This window comes from Lethenteron reissneri, chromosome 34, assembly GCF_015708825.2.
Source record: "Lethenteron reissneri isolate LAM-NWPU_2019-01 chromosome 34, ASM1570882v1, whole genome shotgun sequence".
NCBI lineage: Eukaryota > Metazoa > Chordata > Hyperoartia > Petromyzontiformes > Petromyzontidae > Lethenteron > Lethenteron reissneri.
Window position 1 is genome coordinate 367,895 of NC_083812.1, and position 22,189 is coordinate 390,083.

A 22,189-nucleotide genomic window follows, 5' to 3' on the forward strand; every position below is an offset into this window, starting at 1 on the left:
AATTACCCTGGATATTTAAGAGTCGACTAATTAATAGCCCTTCGCCACTCGACTGCAGAATTAATGGCTGCCTATGCCGTGTCGGTAATGGCCGTTGTTTCACCATATTTCACCACACTGGTCGGTGTGGGTTAGTAATCGGAGGTAGCGGGGGGCGACCCAGGACAGGTGCAGATATCATTCAGGACATGGCTGGTAGCCACGGTCGGGAGTCTAACTCAGATTGCTAGGTTTAGCAAGTGGGGTGTATTTACCACTGTGCAGCTGCTCCACCAAACCCAACTTGTTCGGATCAAAATGTCCCGATTTTCATCCATGTAAGTTGAGTGACTTCCCATTCCCAAAATGCAATTGTTTAGCCCTCACTGCCCCTTGGCAGCTGGTGTAACGTGATTTATACATCGTTTTGGGGAGCTGCCTCTGGACTCGAGCTATTCTGCCATTGGGTAGAATGCGTCGCGTGCAGGTCATTGCTCCTTTCCCATTTCACTACTACCCAAACAAAAATAGAACCATTTAGCTCGAGAACGCATGCAAATTAAAGATGTCATGCAGAGTGCTAAGAAGAGGTGAACCGTTTTGGTAAGCCACGTCGCGAGAAGGGATGATGCCCAATAGGGTCGAGGCTGGTGATGAAGTGGCAGCCCAAGAAGGAAAGCGTGCCTGAGAGGATGACCGCGGCAGAAATGGAAGGGTGAGATCACCTCGTGTGTAGCTGTGACGTGCAAAGTTGCATCTTTGGAACATTAGGGATGGTGAAAATACACCAGGGGAAAGAGCGTGGCTGATGATTACAGTTATATACTTCGTCCTTTATCATGATGAGAATATTTTATGCAATGGTGGCTTTTATTTCATATATTCTATAACGCTTGCAAACAATTGTTCGTTGAATAAGAGGCATTTATTTTTTTGCAAAAGAATTCTGATAAGAGCGATAGAAATTGTGACCAAAAAATAACATAGGAAGGGAAGTGAAAAGAAGGCACGTGAAGGGAAGTTAAACGAGGTGCATTATCGTTAGAGAAGTGGCCTGTGGGGGGGGGATGAGCCGCGATGATGATGGTGGTGGTGGTGATGATGATGATTCTTGGCTAGACGTGACCTGCCTGCCAGCGCTCTGACTCGCGAGGATCTGCCCCCTTCTGTGGCAGTGGCAGATGGCCAGATTTGATCTGCAGTGGCGCTCCCCTCTCCAGCTCCCACGCATTTGCCCTGCGATTAGCGGGTGCCGCGATGTGATTATGCCGCTCGTTACATCTAGAATGTAACCGCAGCGGCTTCGAGAGCCCGTGATTTCGACAGGCAGAGACACTCACGCTCCCAATGGGAGTGAGGCGCTTCCCACGCCGGAGTGGCTGGGGGGTAAGTAGTTGGACTTCGCTGGGAGAAAGAAATTATTGGTGGTAAATGGCTGTTGATGGTAGTTAGGTGGTAACCAGTTGCTAGTGGTAGCTAGTAATTAGGAGTAGGTATTTGCTGGTGGAAGCCAGCTGCTAGTGGAAGTCAGCTGTTAGCAGTAACCGGTTGCTGATTGTCTGCAGTTTTTGGTGGTTGCTTGTGAATGGTAGGTGGTTGCTTGTGAATGGTAGGTGGTTGCTTGTGAATGGTAGGTGGCTGCTGGTGGTTGGTGGTTGCTGGTGGTAAGTGACAGCGACTGCGAGTGGTCAGTTGTTAGTGTTCAAGAGTCGCCGGCAGCAAGTGGTTGCCAATCATTGTCCAGTAGCCGACGGTTGGTTGGTCTGTTGGTTTGTTGTATGTCGGTTGTGGGCTGTGCGCCTGCGAGGTTACCATGATGTGGTTGTGGATGAATCCACGGCGCTTGCGTGCAGGCTTGAGGTGCGGGTACTCCTCAGTGCTGGTGACGCGCACGGCCCACACGCGGCGCCATGCGGCGTACAGCGGCTCGTGCGCCGGGTAGACCCCCGAGTGGTGTGGCGAGACAGCGTAGCCCATGTCTGTCGGGATGCCGTGCTCCTAGGTTATGGTACGCGCATGCACACATATCCCCCGTATCGTATTTGACAGACCATTGGGGCAAGCACTGCTAAGCGAGCACCTATTAAGGCTGGCAGAGTGCACAAGGGAGTGGTGTGGCAAGGACCATGCTTGGCTGAATTTGTCTACCAAGTACTGATGTTGAAAATCAGCACCGGGCATTCATTTGAAGCTGAGTCGATCTCGGGGAGGCCCGGGACTGGTTCTGATTACACTCACCACTGTTAAGTGCTGTTAACGAGTACCTATGAATGCCAGCATGGTACACGAGGGGGTGGGTTACCAACACCAGTTATGAATAGAGCATAAATAATCAACACACACACACTATTACACGCACACACATATAAAACACCACAAGGGCAAGTGGCTGTATCAACTCATCACCTTCAATTCTGAGCTGGCACTTTACCCGAGCACCCACTGGAAAGACAGTCAGTTTAAATTTCATTCTAAAACGAAAACCTCTCTAATTTCCACTCCTACGAAACGACTTAGCTGATTCTGATGAACGGCAGTGGATGTGAATGATCTTGGGTTTACCGCGGCTGCACTTTGGTGTATCCTGGCAAATGAGTTGAGATGTCACCTCCCAGCGGATCCATCCACATAAATAAAGGATTTGATCGGGTGGACTCAGCTGGCTTTCAGTGCAACCCTAACGGGCTATAAAACCCAAGCGAGATTAAATGAAAGTCCAGGTTTAATGGTCCCTTTTGGCTGCCGCCGAGTGTAATGTCACTGGCGCACAATGTCGCTGGCACTCGCAATGTCACTGGAACACGATTTCACTGCCACTGTTAACAGGTAAAGGTACGGTCCTGCAACTGCTTGCTCGTGTCACTGCTGGCGGAAGGCAGATCTTCCAGCCGGAGCTCTACAGAGACCCTCTGAAGAGTATTTTTGGTCTACTTTCCAGACTGAGCATCCATGTTGAAAGTGGTAGAAGTATCCACACTTTACTCCACCACACGTGATCTGCTGATCGACTATCTTTGGTGTACAGGTTTTAGCTCGCTTCATGCGGGTTCAGTTTGTGAGATTTCACATATATGCGGCTAACCTATTTCTACCCAAAATTCGCTTTGTGCAGTTTGAATTCACTTAGATGCAGCTATACGGTCAGACGTGGGGAAATATTGTCTCCTGAATGGCTAACTCAGTAGGCAGCTGTCTCCTCATGTGGTGCATGGTGGGTTGTGTGACCGTGCAGTCCATGCTACACGGTTTTGCTTTGTGCATTCTTTTTTTGGAAGGCATCTACGTCTGCATCAAGCGAGGGCATCCTGTACCAGCATATACTGCTGGCTGGACAGCTGCGAAGATGATTTAAGAAATTTGACGATTTTTTTAAAATGCCAAACCGGGAGATCGAATTTACCCAGCAACCTCTGTATTGCAAGTCCAGTGTGCTGCCAATCATCACACCGTAGCAGGATCCACAAAAAAGTTACTGAGACGTAATTTCACAGGCACACGCATACAAACAGAGTTATCCACGTGTTAAATATAAATAATGATAATTCTGTTATTTATTCTCCAGAAAATTATTTCTCCTTTGCAGGTGAGTCCCTGCGTTGCAATGTTGCTTTTTAAGGAGTGTCTTTGCATGTGGAAGGAAACTGGTGTAGTTTCTTTTTTCATCTCACAAGCTTGCATAATCTAACTACTAATATTCCACAGTAACTGTATCAAGACATCAACGGGGCTTCATTTAACTGGGCCTGTACAGATCAGCAAACCAGAAAATATTCCCGTAACTGTTGCACCACATCCACCATACCTCTTGGTTGTGTGGCTACGAACAACGCTGCCTACCTACTCCATCTAAACCAGCCACCCGGGACGATTATTTGGTGAGAGACGAAGCCTTGGATGAATTGAACGGCATCGCTGGCCGCTCACTCACGATGGCGAACTGTCGGTTGAGCATCATCTGCTCGGCGAGGGCGCTCTCGTTGTGGAAGAGGTGCGGCTGCATGTGGCTCCACATGTGTGGGAACCACCAGAAGTCATGCCGGTGCTTGAGCAGGAGGTCATCGCCGCGGTCCTCCTCCACCGTGCCTGCCCGCACCACACCGTACCACACCGCACCACACCGTACCACACCGTACCACACCGCACCACACCGTACCACACCGCACCACACCGTACCACACCACAGCTATTTCTATCTGACGCCATGACATGATGCAATGTGCTTGTTTGGCAAGTTTTATCAATCCACTGGTGGATGACGGGCACCCTATGCCGTGCCGGTTGTGGGGAGGCTGTTTGACTGTATATTCAGCTATCCTGGTCAATATGGTAGATTTGAAGCTTTCGTGACTGCAAGGATTCATATTCTTAGGTTTACCGAAAAAAAAAAAACCTAAGAATATGGTCAATATGGATTGGTGCAGGCAGGGGGCATAGACGTGGGGGCATAGAAAGTACAGTACAATTTATTTTGCTGCACTGCTCTATGTTGCCCACCGCGGTGTATGTGAGGTCACATGGAGTGTGGAAGGCTTATCGACTGGTAGGTCGTCGGATAGGCCCAGGTGCTACGGATTAATTGACCGAGATGACTGGCAGATGCTTCTGACTACACACACCCCCACGCACTGCACACAAAATCCTCAATTTAGCCTTAATATACTTTTGGGGCAAGTGCTGTTTGCGAGCACCAATGAAGGCCGGCACGGCACACGAGAGTGGTGGATGGTCAACACCATGCGCGGCCATCATTATATATATATATCACACGAGGAACTCATTTAAGGCTGAGTCAAGCTAGGGGAGACCCAGAACCGGTACAAATAATCGTCACAGGTTTTGGCTATGAGCGAGAATTGAACTCCAGTCGCCGGCATCATAGCGCAGCGTGCTAACCACCGCACCGCCGCTACGTACAAACACACAGACGAGCACACCCACACAGAGATATACCAGTTCCCAGCAAACACACACGCAGAGTTGCACGTGCAAAAACAGCAGCGCGCCCGAACACACAAATCAAGCGCGTGCATACACTCGCACGAATGGACGCGCTTCAAATTAATCTTGTCCACGGCGTGATGGAAAAACGAGCAGAATTTATGGCCGCGCGTTTTTGGAGGCAAGCGCTCTTGCCCGGCACAGGGAAAATAAATACCTCGCGGCACACGAGCAAGGACACGCACACGTGCGCACACCACAATGCATCGCACGTACGCTCGCATGGGCGTGGAGTTTCACGGACGCCTCTTCTGCGTGACTCCAATGTCCTAACTATGGCAGGTGTGAGCAAGTTATGAACACGCTGGGAGTGAGTTAAATTGTGACGGAGGAAGCCTGCAAACGCGAGGTTCGGTTGGGTACTCATGCAGACTTCATAGTTTTGCACACATACTTACGTGCATGTAGAACCCATTACGTCAATCAACTGCTGGATGAGGGTCTCCCCATGCCGTGCGGGTCGTGGGGGTTGCTTAACCGTACTTGAGCATGCCAGTCAGTGCGGGTCGGTCAAGGTGGGGAGCTAAGACACAGGAGCGTTGAAGTGCAGCGCAACAACGTCTGTTTGCTGCGCCACCCTGTGTCACGCCGACCACGTACCGGTGAAGATTTAAACTCGTTTGAGACAGGCGTTGTGCTGTTTGGTTGTGCTGCACGTTGGTCGCGTGATGTGCAACCTTTTCGCTTCTTTGGAAACTTTAATAACCGATTAAGCTCCCAGCATGTCGAGCAAAACGCCAAAGACGTCACACTGGACTCACGAGCGCATTGGAGGGCTGTGCGGCGCAGCCGTGAAATCCTCCGCAGCGAGAGCCGCTTGTTTTCACAGTCCGGCTTCTTTTAACGCAAGAGCCGAGCAAAATAAGTCACGCAGACTTCTGCTGTGGGTAGGTGGAGGGGCTGTTGAATTTCACGAGAGCTCGTATCCTGCACATTTCCCACGTGGCCCTCGTACCTGTGTGGAAGAACTTTCCCGAAAATCCGAGGTTGAAGGTGAAGTTTGGCACGAGGTCACGAAGCCGACCTTGCATGCCCAGCATCGCCTGGCATAGCGGGGGGAGGGGGTGGGGAATGGAGCAGAGCGTGCCTGGATTTGTAAATATGTAGCATATATTATGCATACATCACGAGCGGATGATTCATATTTTATCGGAGGTAATAATCATTTCCACTTGTGATGCGCTGCACAGTATTCACTCATTCTCTAAGACAGAGAAGGACTCAGAGGCGCGAGGAGGAACCACAAACGAGTGGGAAAAACAGCCGAGTGGTGTACAGGCGCCAACAAACTGGAACACCGGGAAAAAAACCCGCATGTCAGAACGTCGGCTACAAATTTAAAACAAAGAAAATCTTAATAAAAGTTGTGAAGTGTTCAAAGATGCACACGGAGACGCACGCTTGGAATCATACCGAGAGACACAAAAAAGGCGTGAATCAGAGAGCAATTACGCACGTTAGAGAGGCATCGAATTGACTGTAGAGAAATAAAAGTGGCCTTGGATAGGAAAGGATAATGTCAGATGGTGGAGTGCAATGATCAAGTGCCAACCGAAGGAGAGGACACCCGAGAGGACGTCAAAGCAAAGAGCAATGGAATCAGTGTTGTGCAGTGTGAAAGAAGTTCCACATACATACAGACATACATAAATGGTTCATTGTATCAAGGGACCATGAGGAATGGTGAATGCTTGTTGAGGCCTTCAGCAGTGGACAGCTCACAGCTGATGATGATGTTTAAAACTAGTGCTCCTTCCCGTTAAATGTTTTCAGCTGGGATACTGCCCCCAAACCTGAAAAAGCTGCCCCCCCCCACCCCCTCCATCACCTCCCCCCTTGAAACGGGTTCCTGGAGAATGCGTTGCCCGGTCACCCGTCACAGACCGCCCCACCACTACGTATCCACGACACGTGTGTTTATTCCTCTGGAATGCACAGCCAATGATTAATAAGCAGCAGTTAGCAGCAGCCAGCGTGTAGACTACAGCGCCATGCGCGACGCAGGGCGATAATAGGAAGCCACTCTTCCCCTCGCCTCACGCCAACGCGAGGCAGTCTCAAGTCAAGCACAGCAGACACAAAGCGGGCAATGTCTCGATATTTATCCTCCTGTCACTGCTGCATATTATGACTTGGTCGTCTAATATCCTCTGTAATTGTGCATTCGTTTATTTGTTCATTAATCGCTGCACTTGGAAACAGACGGGAGAGACGAAGTGATGTAGTTGAATCTAACGACATTAAACCCACCGGCAATGACCAACAATACCCGCGACCCGCACGGCGTGGGGAGGCTTTTATCTCACAGTGGATTGAAAAAAGGGCTGTGTATACATTTCAAGATACTCGTATAATTATATATATATAAAACAAATACGTAGCATTGCGTTTAATAGTAATTTAGAGCTCTACTGCTGGATGAATACCTCCCCATGCTGAGATGAATGTAGGGAACTGTTTGACCATACTTTACCACAATGATCAGTGCTGGTAGAATGGGAGTAGGGGGGGGGGGCAGGAGTAATCAGATCTTGCTCGCCACTCTTAGCCATGGCCGTGAATTGAACTCGGGTCAAGCGTGCTAACCAACGCCCCACCGGTTAATTTCATAATGTGCAGACATAATAGACACACGACTAACCACACGTGTAAAAACGGCAAGATTAAAACAATATCTTACACTACGCTGTGAGATAAGAACGAGACATAGTGAAATGTCATTCTAGGGAAAAAAAGTTGTAATTTCCATATATATAATTATTTAACTTATAAATGTGACACATGACAGACTGCTTATGTAGGCTCTAATACAAACGAAAATGCAAACACGGAGTTGACTCTGTAGATTGTTTTTCTTTCCTTATTTAACAGGGTTACGAGATCGATGGAGCGCTGACACCCAGAGACACGCACACAGGCAGAACCACGTGTACACGCATACACGCGCGCATAGAGACACACGGAAACATGCTTACAGGTACGCACACTTAAGCATGCATAAACACATGCTTAGAGATACATGCATTCACACACAAAGACAAAGATCCCCCGTATAGCCTTAATGGTCTGTTGAGGCAAGGGCTGTTAGCAAAGACCTATGAAGGCCAGTACGACACACCAGGGAGTGGGTGGTTAATGAAATATTCGGCCGCCTTTGTCTCCCCAGTGTTATTATGTACAGACCACATGAGGTACTCGTTTAAGGCTAAGTCGACCTCGGGGAAGCTCAGAACCGGTTCAGATATTCGCCACTGTTATTGGTCGTGAGCGGGAATCGGACTCGGGTCGCCAGGGTTAACAGCACAGTGCGGTAACCACTTTACTACCGCTCCCCACGCGCATACACACACACATGCACACACACACATGGATACACACACGCGCACACACACACACGCACGCACACACATGCATACACACACGCGCACACACACGCACGCACACACACACACGAAGACAACAAGGGCCACCATTGTTGCTGTCACACACACTGACACTCATGCACTGCTGATGTGGACCACTCCGAACATTCAGACTGACAGACACTGATGAACAGCTCTTATACAATCATTTCGCGGCCACTTTAAAAATGACACCCTTGTGTATATCACGCATGCCTTGCCATACCGACATGCGCACACACAAAGACAAAGATCCCCCATATAGATGTTACAGTCTGTCGAAGTAAGTGCTGTTAGCGAGTACATTTGAAGGCTGCACACAACAAACAGCCGCTATTCTCCACTAAGGGGATGATGATGCCATCTTCACAGCGCTTGTGCCAGGGTAAGTGCACCGTAAGGCTACGCGAATTGTCGAATGCTCACTGACAGGAGGTCACGGGACAAACCCAGGTGCCATAGATTAGGGCGACTGGCAGATGCACACCGCCTGTGCCCCCTACTGTGCCAACTCGCTGCGTTTTAGCTTCCCGGCGCTCCGCTCGTTGTTGTGAGCGTCCCTCCTCTGCCCTCCGCTGTTGTTGGAGGACGACTGCTTCCAATTCCCTCCTCCATCCACACACGCACACCTGCAATGTCTCTCTCTGAGAGATGAGCAGCAGCACAGCCCCACCTGCTCGCGTGTGAACAAGGGAGCGCCTCTCCCCAGGCCCCCCCCGCTCCCGGCTCGTGTTGTATGCGCAGCGAGGGCACCCGCGCGCATCCAAACAGGCCGCTGCCCTCCCCTCCGTCACCCACGCACGCCGCGTCATTAATCACACGCCACGGCTGACAGCTCAGCCTATGGATTCCATTCATCAACATCAGCTCGTCTCCTGACATCCGAGCCAGGAAGCCGGCTCTCAACGCTTTCAAATGTAACAATACATTTAAAACCCCAAAGAAATTCTCCACCCTCTGACCCACCCGTGTGCCACCGTCCAGCTTGTTTTTTTCCGCCGCACAAAAACATTTTTTTAAAATATTCTTTTCAATCCGATGATTTACGGTTGCGGTTGTAACGAGAGGAGGTTGGTTTTTTTGTATTTCTCGAAGACGAGTTGGAGGAGGAGGGAGAGCAATCTCTTGGCTGGGTCTCTCGCACGCGAAGGTGAATCTTCGCGCTAAATCAGGCAATAACCTCCCACCAGTGAAATTGCTTCCTAATGATTTCCGACGGCCAACAGAGAATGAACTGTGAGCAGCTACTCGCAAACCTACTCTTCCCTTCTCCCACGCTCCAGCCTGAAAACACCAAGCCCCCCCCCCCCCACACAAATATAAATACGATAAAAAGCATTAACTGTTCTAACAAGAGGTGCCAACTCTTCTCAGCGCGACGCGGCAATGCAATTTGCACGTGTGAGCCCCCCCGCTCCACGCGCACAGCCCGCGAACGCCAGCTCCACTCTCCGTGATCCTCGGCTTGGTCGGGACACGTTCAACCCTTTGTCAATCCACTGCTGGATGAGAGACTCCCCATCCTTTTGTTGGCAATAATGGTTGTTTCACCATATTTCACCACACTGAACAGTTCAGGTTGGTCAAGATACGGGGCGTGGGTGGTTGGGGGGGGGCGTCGAGCAATGACACTGATTCTATGAACTATTAACGACATCAACTTGCCACTAAATTGGTGGCGGCTGCTGTTGTCGAGCGGGCTCAAGGCGTCGGACACGAGCGTCGATCTCTCCGCTTCGCCGCAAAGTGAGGTCACGTGGGTGACCCAGACACCGCCGCGTCGGCCGCGTGTGGTGCGCGGGACCCGTGTGTGTCCGTGTGTGCGTGTTGTGGTGTTCGTGTTGAGTTGAATCTCCCGTTTTACGACCAACAGAGAGAGTGCCAAACCGACTGCGTGGTGTGGCAGTCGCTGCCCGGACGAGGCAGCGACTGCCACTGAAACGAGGTTTGTAAATTATTTGGAAGTTTCTGGGTGCCCGGCACATGGATGGAGTTCAATTGTTACACGGGCCGAAGCATATCGGTGACCACCAAATGAACAACAAGGCAGCTATTACCACTAAACCAAGCGGGAACTACCGTTACGGCAATGATTGCCAATATCGACGGAGACCATTATTTTGCGTGCACGAGTCAGTGTGTGCACTGGGGATGCACAATATATGGGAGCACATGCACACGAATGACATTTGAAAACAGACAAAAGCCCACTTCATAAACAGCAGTCTATACAACCTTCCTTGCTGCAGATCCTAGCTGAAGCATAGGTAAAGGCACAGCCCTGCAATTGCTTCCTCGCATCACTGCTTAGCAGAAGAGCATCCGCTAGAGAGCTCTGGAGACCCCTGCTCGAGATATATACTGTACTGTATCGATTACAGAATACGATACGTCACATATCCGACCGTCACATATCCACCTCGACCAATGTGCATTTGTAACTATTTTCAATAGATGTTCATTTAAGCGACCTTTTCACATATCCAGATTCATCATAATCCTTCGAATATGCAACATTGTACTGTATATAAATAAATAAAACAATCTTCTAACACCTCTTGCAAAATATAGGTGTTAATGATGTTTCTCTCTTGCCTCATCGCACTCACCTCCACGCAACCTCGACATGTGAGAGAGAAGCTTCGTGGTGGCAGGGTGAGTGGGTGGGGAGGGTGCTAAATTTGGCACCCCTGACCCTGTAGGTTACAAGCGGATCCTGATGGCTTTCTCTCCCAAATGTGAAATCGCATGCAAATGTCTCACGGCCTCATTCATCAAACTCACCTACGCGAATTGCACTTTACTGTCCGCAATAACCGAGGAGACATATCCAGTCTCCCTCGGTGAATTCTGCTGCAGCCCTGCAGCAGAGAGGCTCCTGCGCGCAGTGAGGCTGACGCCAATCTCTGGTTTATTGCTGGGTGCGTGGAGTTTCGTATTTCACGGCTTCGGACCCGGCACTACAGGGCTCACATCAGCAGTTTCACTGCCGGCCATGATGAGCCTGGGGTCAAGCAAAGCCCCAAGTGAACCTCATCTGTTAGGGCCCCAATTGCCAGAGCAGAACAATGCATGTGGGGTCTGAGCCGGTCCCTGATGTGAGGTGAGTGATGCCGAGAATGGTGCTGTTATTGAGTCGAGCGAATCGAAATCCCTCGGAACACTGCAACTAATTTCAAAAAATTCCAGCAACTGGGGATTTAAATTTAATAAGCAATCACAATAATGACTTCGTCTTATTCTCCCGCTGATAAAATATTTAATTCCCTTTGTGAAAAAAGTTTCGTTGATAGAAGTTAAGAATACCAAATTCACAGGTTTTAAATGGCCCCCAGTTGGAGCTCAGCGGGAATTTGAGGATAAAATAAAACCCAAAGAAAATCTCAACGGACTCTTTCAGAAATTATCAGCACTGTATTATCGATGTCTTTAATCATCAGTACTGTATTCTTGATATCTTGCGTGGGAAAAAATGTCGTTTTGTTTTTTAAAAAGACCGTAAACTAAATGAAAGGGCTTCGACTGCAGGCCTTGTCAATTTTGCAAAAACAGCCTTAAATATGCAAAGTTGTCAATCAGCAGAACCCCTGCTCTTCGGAAGGCAAATAGCTGTCAGTTGGAAAGAATTGACTCTCAATGCTATGCGGCCCACACGTTCCACCCCAATGCTTGGTTCACGACGAAAATTATCCCATAAAAGTAAAAGACAACGCTGCTCAGTTGGGCCTCTGCCGCCAGTCAGCCTCCTACTGCTGCCGCTGCTGCTGCCACTGCTGCTGCCACTGCTGCTGCCACTGCTGCTGCCGGATGTGCCAACTCAAGCGCCAAGCACGGGGCTTTCATTTATTTTGCAAATTAATTTACAAATTCGCGAGCTTGTTTCTATCGTTGCCGCGGTTGAATCAAATGTCACTGAGATTGTAGACACGCGTGAAACAATGCACGTATGACGCGTGTAATTGATCACGTTTCTTTTAAGTGAATCTGTATGTAAAATGACAAATTTATAAAAAAAAATAACAAGTATTTTAAAATATATTGTCACAGCAGTGCGTCCATCATCTGATATTACCGTCCACAAAACATCACCCACAAAGACGATGTAAGTATTTCTCTCTGTAAACTTCTAAGAGTATTTTCAGAAAAAGGCCAGTTGCCCGAAACGTTAAAAAATTCCTTACATCTCAGTCGCAGTACAAAAAAAACGGTTATTATTTTGTGATTAACCTGTTATGTTTTAGTGTGCATAAAATGTGTAATATTATGAAATTTAAGAGTATATATATGAACCTTATAGCAGGACCCCGGGGTCCCATAAGCCTCGGCTCTCGCATAAACATTATATTATAATGTAAACAAAAACTTTGCTCTTTTTCACCAATGGGTTTGAAGGATGGTGGCAATTACTTACCTGCAGTACCTCTATTTAAATACACTTTCAAAAAAATAATTTACACCCCTCTGTCAATCATGTGTTTCTCATTGTGGATTTGTGAACACACTTTGTAAACAGTACATAAAATAGTACGCGTTTTCAATACGCTGTTCATATTGTAACAAGTGTTTATACCAATGTTACTCTATAGAGAAGTGGGTCGCCGCTCCTCTTATCCGCATTGATACGAGCGGTATGTGGGGACTATGGCTTAACCGCAAAAAAACCTATCTGCACAGATGCATACGGGCAATAAAAGTATTATCAAACAGGAATAATTAACGGTGCAACCCATCTCATCTGTTAAATATCTGCAGGTAATATGATTATCATCGATTGATCCTGGCTGCGGACATTGGTAGGTCACAAATAATAATGAAGATAAGAGAGCAGTTTCACTGTATTATGCAAACCGCTATGACAAATAAATGACTTAAGTCGTGTAGGCAGTTTGAGCAGCTTTGGATAAACCATATGATCCTGCCCATACCCGAGCATGGAGTGTGTTCGCTTGTTCAGCTCCTCTGCGCATTCGTCCTCGCTGCTGCGCTTGGACACGACACGACAACGGAATGATCCGCGCCAGGTGGGTCGCGGCGTTTATGTGCGCGGTGGGACAGAGTCGCCAAAAATAAGTAAATTAATTACGATTTTGACTTCCGTTTATTCGGGACCCCGTGGTCCCGCCATAAGGTTCATATGACGCGTAAATAAATCTTGAAATGTTGCAATCACATGTCCTGAATTTGTGTTGAGATGCATATAAACTAAACCATTTATTTTTATTTTACCAGGTAAGACCCACTGAGCTATATAGCTCTTCTTCAGAAGCGATCTGGCCACTAATGATAGCTCAACGAAGTTGCTTATCATGTGAAAATGTGTAGCTGCCAAATTATCTAAACGCATGTTGATTCTAAGTGTGGAGGAGAAAACCGGAGGACCCAGAGAGAAATGCACGCAATCACGGAGAGAACATGACAACTCGAATATACAGCAGGCGTCAGGGTCGGGATCGAACCCATGTGCTCCTGTATGTCAGGCGAGGTAGTTAACATCTCGCCACCGCCGCGTGAAATTCGGGTGCTTTATAAAGCCGAATTGTACGTAATTTGAACGTGTAAAATGCACGTATGCAGACGAAACGATCTCTTTCCATTCGCTGACTACACAGAAAGGAGTTAAACAACTATTACAAATAAACTCTTTGTCTCTCCTCCAATAATCAAGTTCAAGTTCATTGATTAGGTGTAGCCCTGTGAGCCATTCAGCTCTTGAATCGGGTGCAACCGCAACAAACAAAAAACAAAAACACGAACAAAAAACATCTTAAAGTGAATATGTGACTAAGTGCAAACAGAAAATCTAAGAAAAGACAGCAAAAATATTGCAGAAAAAACACCGTACACCAACGCTGTGTGCAAAAATCCCAGTGGGATGCAATTCAAACAACAATAATGAAAGGCATGGCGAGCGAGGGAGAGATAAAAAAAATCCAACATTTTTGGAAGACGTCCCTCTCACGGGAATATGAATCAACATGCGCAATATTCTTTTACTTACGCATTAGCAGGCACTAGTCTGTTAGGAACGGATATAAAAGCGTTTGAAAATACATCACGCACTAAAACGCAAATGCAGCAGGCGAAGAGAGCAGCGAGTCGCTCGCCATGACAGCAACAGACGGTCAGATCTGCTTGCACCACCCCCTGCGTCCCGTCACAAAGACAAAGGTCCCAACCGTATAGCCTTAACAGACTGTTGGGCTAAGTGCTGTTAGTAAATAGCACATATGGAGGCCGGCACGGCACGTGAGGGGGTAGGTGGCCAGTGCCGCGCCCGGCCTTCCCAGTGCTGACTTTCACACACACAGTACCTCGAGGCATCCCATAACCGATTGAGAAATTCGCCACTGTTATTGGTCGTGAGCGGGAATCAATTTGGAGTCACCGGGTTCATAGCACACACCCAAACACCGCCCAGAACCACGTCCGGCCGGCTTTGTCTCCCTAGTGACGATTTTTAGACACCGCACCAAGTACTTATTTGAGGTTGAGTCGACCTAGGGGAACTCCCAGGCACACACCAACGCCCACGCACACGCGCAGAGAAACACACGAACATACATACACCTCAGTTCAAAAATAAACATCCTCCATATAGCCTTCAACAGACTGTCAGGGTAAGTGCTGTTAGCCAGCACCTGTTAAGAATAGCTCGGCACGCGAGGAGGTCATTTGGCCAGAACCAAGCCCGTCCGCCTTTGTCTCCCCAGCGGTGATGTTTACGCACCTTACCAGGTACTTATTTAAGGCTGAGTCAACCTAGGAGAAGCCCAGGATCAATGATGTTTGCCATGGCGAGGAACAGAGCTCGCTTCGCCCGGTTCAAAGCGTCGTGCGCTAATCGTCACGCCGCCGCTCCACACACGCGCCGGCACGAGAAGGACGCTCACACCTGCGGTGGATGAGGCGCGGCGTGTGGCGAGTGGGCAGATGGCCAATGGCCATCCGTCCAAGTTGTTTTTCTTCCTCAATTGGGGCAAAGCAGGTGAACTATGGACTAAAGCGATGGGGGGGAGTTGGTGGTGGGGGCCAAGGGGGACTTGGCATCGCTTGCGTTTCAATCGACTGGGGCGGCCGATCGACTGGCAGCGATTTCTAAAACGTTTCGGTGTCGCCATGTTTGTTTGTTGTAGTACAGAGTTAGCCTGATAACTTTAATCTAAATTGTCTTATGGTTGTTATTGTTTGACTTGCATCCCACTGGGATTTTTGCACACAGCGTTGATATACGGTGCTTTTTCTGGAAGACTGCTGTTTTTCCCCTGGATTTTTATGTTGCGCGTAGCCACTTTAAGATGTTTCTTGTTCATGTTTTTGTTTGTTGCCGTTGCACCCGATTCAAGAGCCGCATGGCTCACAGGGCTCTACCTAAGAAATTAACTGAATAAAAAAAAAAGACCCAGAAGGGACTCCGCAATTAAGCGCAGCTTCACAGAATCTCACACACAGGTCGCTGCAGCAGCAGCAGCCCCACCTCCCCACCGTTAATGTGCTTCAATGCATGCGCTGCGTGGAGGCTGTTATCGTCATTAATAAGTGCTAACATATTCTTTTTCCAATGTCAGTGTCCCTGATTTAAACGAGTGAGATGTAACGTTGGCGTTCGTTATCCTCATTTTCGGGCGGCTCGAGAGACATGGACGACCTTAATTGCACAATTCGTGAATAACGATCTCGTTTTAGGTAATGTTTAAAATGCGGCTACATTGACGTCACCTTTAAGCAAACGAGTGCGTCACGGGCTCTTTAACGTCCACCTCGCCACCACGCGGTCAACTTCTATTCCAACCCCCGCCCCCCAGAGAAAGACGGCGCAGTGGAGGAGTGCCAACCGCTGAGCTGCCCGGCCACTCATTAATAATGAAACCAGCTGGTGTAATTACACGGGGCTGCAATGCCATTGCCAGAATCTAATAGCTACTAGACCACACACATGCAGCTATGTTCATGTCAACCTCATTATAGTACATACGGTATGTAAACTAAAATATGTGCCCGTTAATTACATAGCAATGTACAAAACTAATGCCATCTGTACACACGTATGCTCGTACACGTCTTCTCACTCATGTGGATACACTCCATGTAAATTTACACTGTTAAAATAATAAAAATGCATTGCATCAAAGTAACATTCTGCTCAAATGCACGTGGGTAGTACTCTTTCAATTAGTGGTGTTACTCCAGTGGGTGGAAATTCCACATTCCTATGGTGGGGGCACCAACTTACCATAGGACAAGGACTCGACTTCGCACATGCGGTAGTTATTGTATGAACCCCGTAGGGATTATGAGCTATGCCCGCCCATTTTATATACTGCACTAGCGGTAGACGCATGTGGAAAGGTGGCGAAGTGGTTAGCGCACGCTGCCATGAGCCCAGATATCTGCGTTTGAATCGGAGATGACGGCTAACATCAGTGGTGAGTGAAATCAAAACCAGTACTGGGCTCCCCGCCTTCACCCAAGCCTCACTGAAATCCACAGTGAAGTAGGTCAATCAACGCCCAACATGGTGTGGTGAGGGCATCATCCAGCAGTGGACTGTCAATTATTATGATTAAAAGGACTGTACATCATTATTATTATGTACACACGCAAACAAAAAAACTTTAATATTTTCTTTAAAATCTCACACCAAGCAGTGCATAAAGTACACACGCGGAGAGCTAATCCATTATATAAATAAGCAGAAAAAAAATCAATAAATGAATAAACTAACAGTCTAACACCCTTACCCCCACCGCTGCAGAGGGTCAGGGACTTAATTAAATGGTCCTGAGAAGGAAGGCACTTTATCACCCGCTGGCAGGCGACTTGGCCGGAGATTTTAATCACGACAACTACAGCAGCCTTTTACTGCGCTGCGCTATCGACCGCGAGCAGTGGCCCTATTACATCGCGGGGGTCCCGCGCCCCCACCCCCCGTCGCTCCTTCCATTCATTACCCGCCGTGACAGTTCGCCTCTGCTGCTTCCGCTGACCCCTTCCCGGTATCTTCCGCGAGCTCGGCACCCGATGGCGGCCTCCCCCCTCCCCGGCGACCGTGGACGATTCCATCTTCTCCAGCGGCGGCGCCTCCAGAGGTTCCCCTCGAGACTCTCCGGGTCCTCCTCGGCGGAGCTGGCGCGGGTCGGTGCGGCTCTCCCGTGTTGAGCAACGCCTTTGGTCGCGTGCAGCGTGTACACACGCTTGAATTGTATTTGCGATCTTGATGACGATGATAATAATTATAGTGCTGGCCGTATGTTCGTGCGTGTTCAGTGTGCGGGTGAGCTCCCAGTGAGCAAAGCAATGGATGGCAGTGGTCGTGGTCGCGCGTGTGCTTGGACAACGTGATACGCAAGGCCGCGCGTGTGTGTGATATGTAATTGATACGTATCAGCCCATGCATACAACTACGTAATAATAACCGCCAGAACCCTTGTCGATCCCATGTTGAATGAAGGTCTCCCCCCACGCCGTCATTGTTTGAGCATTCCCCACGCCGGTGAAGGACACCCAGTTCAGATGTCACCACGCAATTTGAACCGTGACCAGGAATCAAACTTAGGTGGCTGGATTTGCAGTGCAGTTTTGCGAATGACTTCGCCACCACCGCTCCATCCCGTTGATAATAATGGTACCATACGTATCATTTGTTCATCCAGAAATGCTTCGCCGAGTCTCAGCAAGACATCGTTTTAAATGAGAGACGTTCAGCCACTTCCATAAATGAGTCCGTGGCTTGTGAGAAGAAACTGCAATGCCTGAAGAAAATAAAGACGTGACAGGATAATACTAAAGAGCTTTGCACGAATAGATCCAATTCACTTCCGCAGTAACAAATCATCAATAGAATTATAATTTTAACCCTTCGCACTCAAATTAATCGCCCGGGTTCCTAAGAGCAAAACGCTGGGCAGACTCTGCAGCGTTCAGCAGTAAGGGGCATTGAGCAGCGCCGCACCACCGTCCACTTCGTCAGTTGGTCCACACCGCGTCTTTAATTCCAAGTTGCGTTGAGCCGGAGCTGAGAGTGAGGAGGCATCGTAGTCACTCACGAGCCTCATTTGCATGTAACTCTTAACGAGCACAAAACGGCTCTTCCGAGCGCCGCGCACAGACCCAGAACGAGTCGATATGTCACAGCCCGAAAACAATAGGAACAGCGAAAAACTTTTAATGGCTTATTTACGATCTGGAAATTTAAAACAAACCCCGTGGCGAAGGGGCCCTCTGAGTTGTATCCGAAACGACCCGGGCTCCGTGCCGCTCGAGGTTTGAAGTTATTTTTTCGTTTCTTATTTTTTATGCACGGCCACGAGGGAGCGAGCGAGCGAGAGGCCTTTGATAGAGAGTGGGAGGGGGGCTCGCCCACACCTGCGGGATTAAGTCCTACCCCCATCACCACCGCTACAATCCACAGCCCGTGAAGGCCGAGATTCAACGGCATCGCCCTCCACCTGCTGTCGCTGTGCGAGACGTGTGTGTGTGGGGATGTGTTGTGGTGGCGTGTGTCGTGCCGCCCCGCATAGGCGCGCGTCTCGCTAACAGCACTTGGCCCAAAGGTCTGTCAAGGTTAGAGGGGACATCTCACGGTGCGAAAGAAGTTCAACATACATAATCGCCACTTGGGAGACAAAGGCGTGGCGCTGGCCACTCACCCCCTTGTGTACCGTTCCAGCCTTCACATGTGCTCGCTAACAGCACTTGCCCCCACAGTCTGTTAAGGCTATACGGGGGATCTTTGTCTTTTTGTATCGTGGATCTCCGGGTGGGTACATGAGGGGGTGTGTGGGGTGATTCAACAAGTTAATTTAGTGGGGGAAGGTGGCCTTCATAGGCGCTCTTGAACAGCCTACACTGTATAGGCTGTTATAGAATACCTTTCTCCCTGTGTGGGTATGTGTGGATGTGTTGGGCATGCTGGATGAGTGGGTTACAGGGTGTTTGTGCATGAGCGTAACTTTGTATGTGTGTCTACGTGGGGAGCGGTTGTGCAGTAGTTACATTCTAGTCAATACCTAACATCAGCGGCAAGTGATATCCGAACCAGCCTTGAGCCTCGCCTAGTTCAACTCATCCTTAATAGTGGTTCCAGCTTCGATGTGTAGACATCAGCGCGGGAGAGACAAAGGCGGACAGGCGTGCTACTGCCCGCACGTCCCCGACCTTAATAGGTGGCCGATGACGGCACTTTCCCGCACAGTGTAAAAGGTTATACGAGGAGTCCTTGCCTATTTCTCTACTTGTATGTGTGCATCTACCGCCTGCAGTGTGTAGAAGTTATTAATTGTCTGCCTGCAAGTGGATGTGTGAGCGTGTATGTGTGTGCGTACGTGTGTCAAAAAGAAAATATGAAAATATTAATCCTGCAATCGCAGCCATCCTTCTCCATCTTCCAATTCCTGCAGGTGGTGGTGGTCGTGCGGCCTGCAGTGCTCCCTGTAATTACTATTGATTGAGGCATTAATTGAGCCATAAACACAGCAGACACTGGGCAGAAATTACACCAACCTGGGCCTGGCTGAAGAAGTAAGTTTAATTAATTTAAATGTGAATTAATGAACGAGAGAGGGGAAAAACACATGCATTAATCACGCAATGTGGCACATCGCTTGGCAAAATAAAACCCGCTCTTGTGGGTGAAGAAGGCACCTCCAGGTGCACGAGGCAACGCCAAGATTCCCCAACAGCCGAATCAACGCGACAGATCTGTTGCGTGCGCCTGGCTGTGCACGGCGGTTGAGGTGCGAGCACCAGTGACTGCGGTTGCCACCTCTCCTGGTTTTTTCCGAGGACCGTGTTCTATTTTTGCAGCAGCAGTTGTCCTGGGACGTCTGTAAGTCTTCCCAGGACATTACATAAATACACACACTCTCAAATGCTCGCACACCCTCAAACATACATCTATGCTTCCACTCATTCACACCCACTCTCACGCACACCCTCACACACACCCACTCTCACGCACACCCTCACACACACTCACTCTCACGCACACCCTCACACACACTAACTCTCACGCACACCCTCACACAAGCTCACTCTCACGCACACCCTCACACACACTCACTCTCACGCACACCCTCACACACACCCACTCTCACGCACACCCTCACACACACTCACTCTCACGCACCCCCTCACACACTCACTCGCACGCACACCCTCACACACACCCACTCTCACGCACACCCTCACACACTCACTCTCACGCACACCCTCACACACACTCACTCTCACGCACACCCTCACACACACTCACTCTCACGCACACCCTCACACACACTCACTCTCACGCACACCCTCACACACACTCACTCTCACGCACACCCTCACACACACTCACTCTCACGCACACCCTCACACACACTCACTCTCACGCACACCCTCACACAAGCTCACGCTCATTAGGGTTTATTTATTCAGCAGCAGCTGTCCTGGGAAATCTGTAAGTATTCTGGAGAAAATACATTGTCTGACTTTAGCTGTTGTATAATAATAACAACACATCAGTCAAGACGATGCATTGACAATGTAGTTCTCCACTTTTCCGGTTTTGTGAAATATTCGTTTGGCCGTGATGCGTTCTGGTATGTTTGAAATGCCAGCGAGGTGGCAACCAGTCTCAGTATACAAACGTTTGGGTGATGCTGTTGCTGCATTGGCAGTGGCGTACAAGCACAGTTAACAAACAAAAACAAAGCTCAACACACTCGTCAACAACACTTCCTGAAAAGAAAAAAATCTAATCGATGACGTTTCGTGCAATGTCCCTTCTGCATGAGTCATTTCTGTTCCACTCGGGACACATTGGGCAGGGGCGATGCGCTGCCTCTACTCGACTTGAGACCAGCACGGCGCACAGCAGGCCAGCTCCCCCACACGCCCCCTCCTGCACCTGCGGTGTTATAACTCCCTCCTGTGGTGTTATAACTCCCTCCTGCGGTGTTATAACTCCCTCCTGTGGTGTTATAACTCCCTCCTGCGGTGTTATAACTCCCTCCTGTGGTGTTATAACTCCCTCCTGTGGTGTTATAACTCCCTCCTGTGGTGTTATAACTCCCTCCTGCACCTGTGGTGTTATAACTCCCTCCTGCGGTGTTATAACTCACTCCTGTGGTGTTATAACTCCCTCCTGTGGTGTTATAACTCCCTCCTGTGGTGTTATAACTCCCTCTTGCACCTGTGGTGTTATAACTCCCTTCTGCACCTGCGGTGTTATAACTCCCTCCTGCGGTGTTATAACTCCCTCCTGCGGTGTTATAACTCCCTCCTGCGGTGTTATAACTCCCTCCTGCGGTGTTATAACTCCCTCCTGTGGTGTTATAACTCCCTCCTGTGGTGTTATAACTCCCTCCTGCGGTGTTATAACTCCCTCCTGCGGTGTTATAACTCCCTCCTGTGGTGTTATAACTCCCTCCTGCGGTGTTATAACTCCCTCCTGCGGTGTTATAACTCCCTCCTGTGGTGTTATAACTCCCTCTGTGGTGTTTATAACTTCCTCCTGCGTTACCCCTGTGGTGTTATAACTCCCTCCTGCGGTGTTATAACTCCCTCCTGCGGTGTTATAACTCCCTCCTGCGGTGTTATAACTCCCTCCTGCCGTGTTATAACTCCCTCCTGCGGTGTTATAACTCCCTCCTGCGGTGTTATAACTCCCTCCTGTGGTGTTATAACTCCCTCCTGTGGTGTTATAACTCCCTCCTGTGGTGTTATAACTCCCTCCTGTGGTGTTATAACTCCCTCCTGTGGTGTTATAACTCCCTCCTGCGGTGTTATAACTCCCTCCTGTGGTGTTACAACTCCCTCCTGTGGTGTTATAA

The 22,189-nt window shown here is 49.0% G+C and overlaps 1 protein-coding gene across 8 annotated transcripts in view; it reads right to left on the reverse strand.

The window, feature by feature from the left end:
• The window catches only part of LOC133350503 (bifunctional heparan sulfate N-deacetylase/N-sulfotransferase 2-like), a 168,883-nt gene that overhangs the window by 25,403 nt on the left and 121,291 nt on the right, over positions 1-22,189 (reverse strand). For all 8 annotated transcript variants that reach the window (XM_061564845.1, XM_061564848.1, XM_061564849.1 and 5 more), the window contains 3 exons: positions 5,933-6,020; positions 3,908-4,062; positions 1,792-1,977 (listed from right to left, as the gene is read on the reverse strand). In XM_061564845.1, coding sequence (XP_061420829.1) covers positions 1,792-1,977; positions 3,908-4,062; positions 5,933-6,020 — 429 coding nt within the window. The remainder of the gene's footprint in view (positions 1-1,791; positions 1,978-3,907; positions 4,063-5,932; positions 6,021-22,189) is intronic.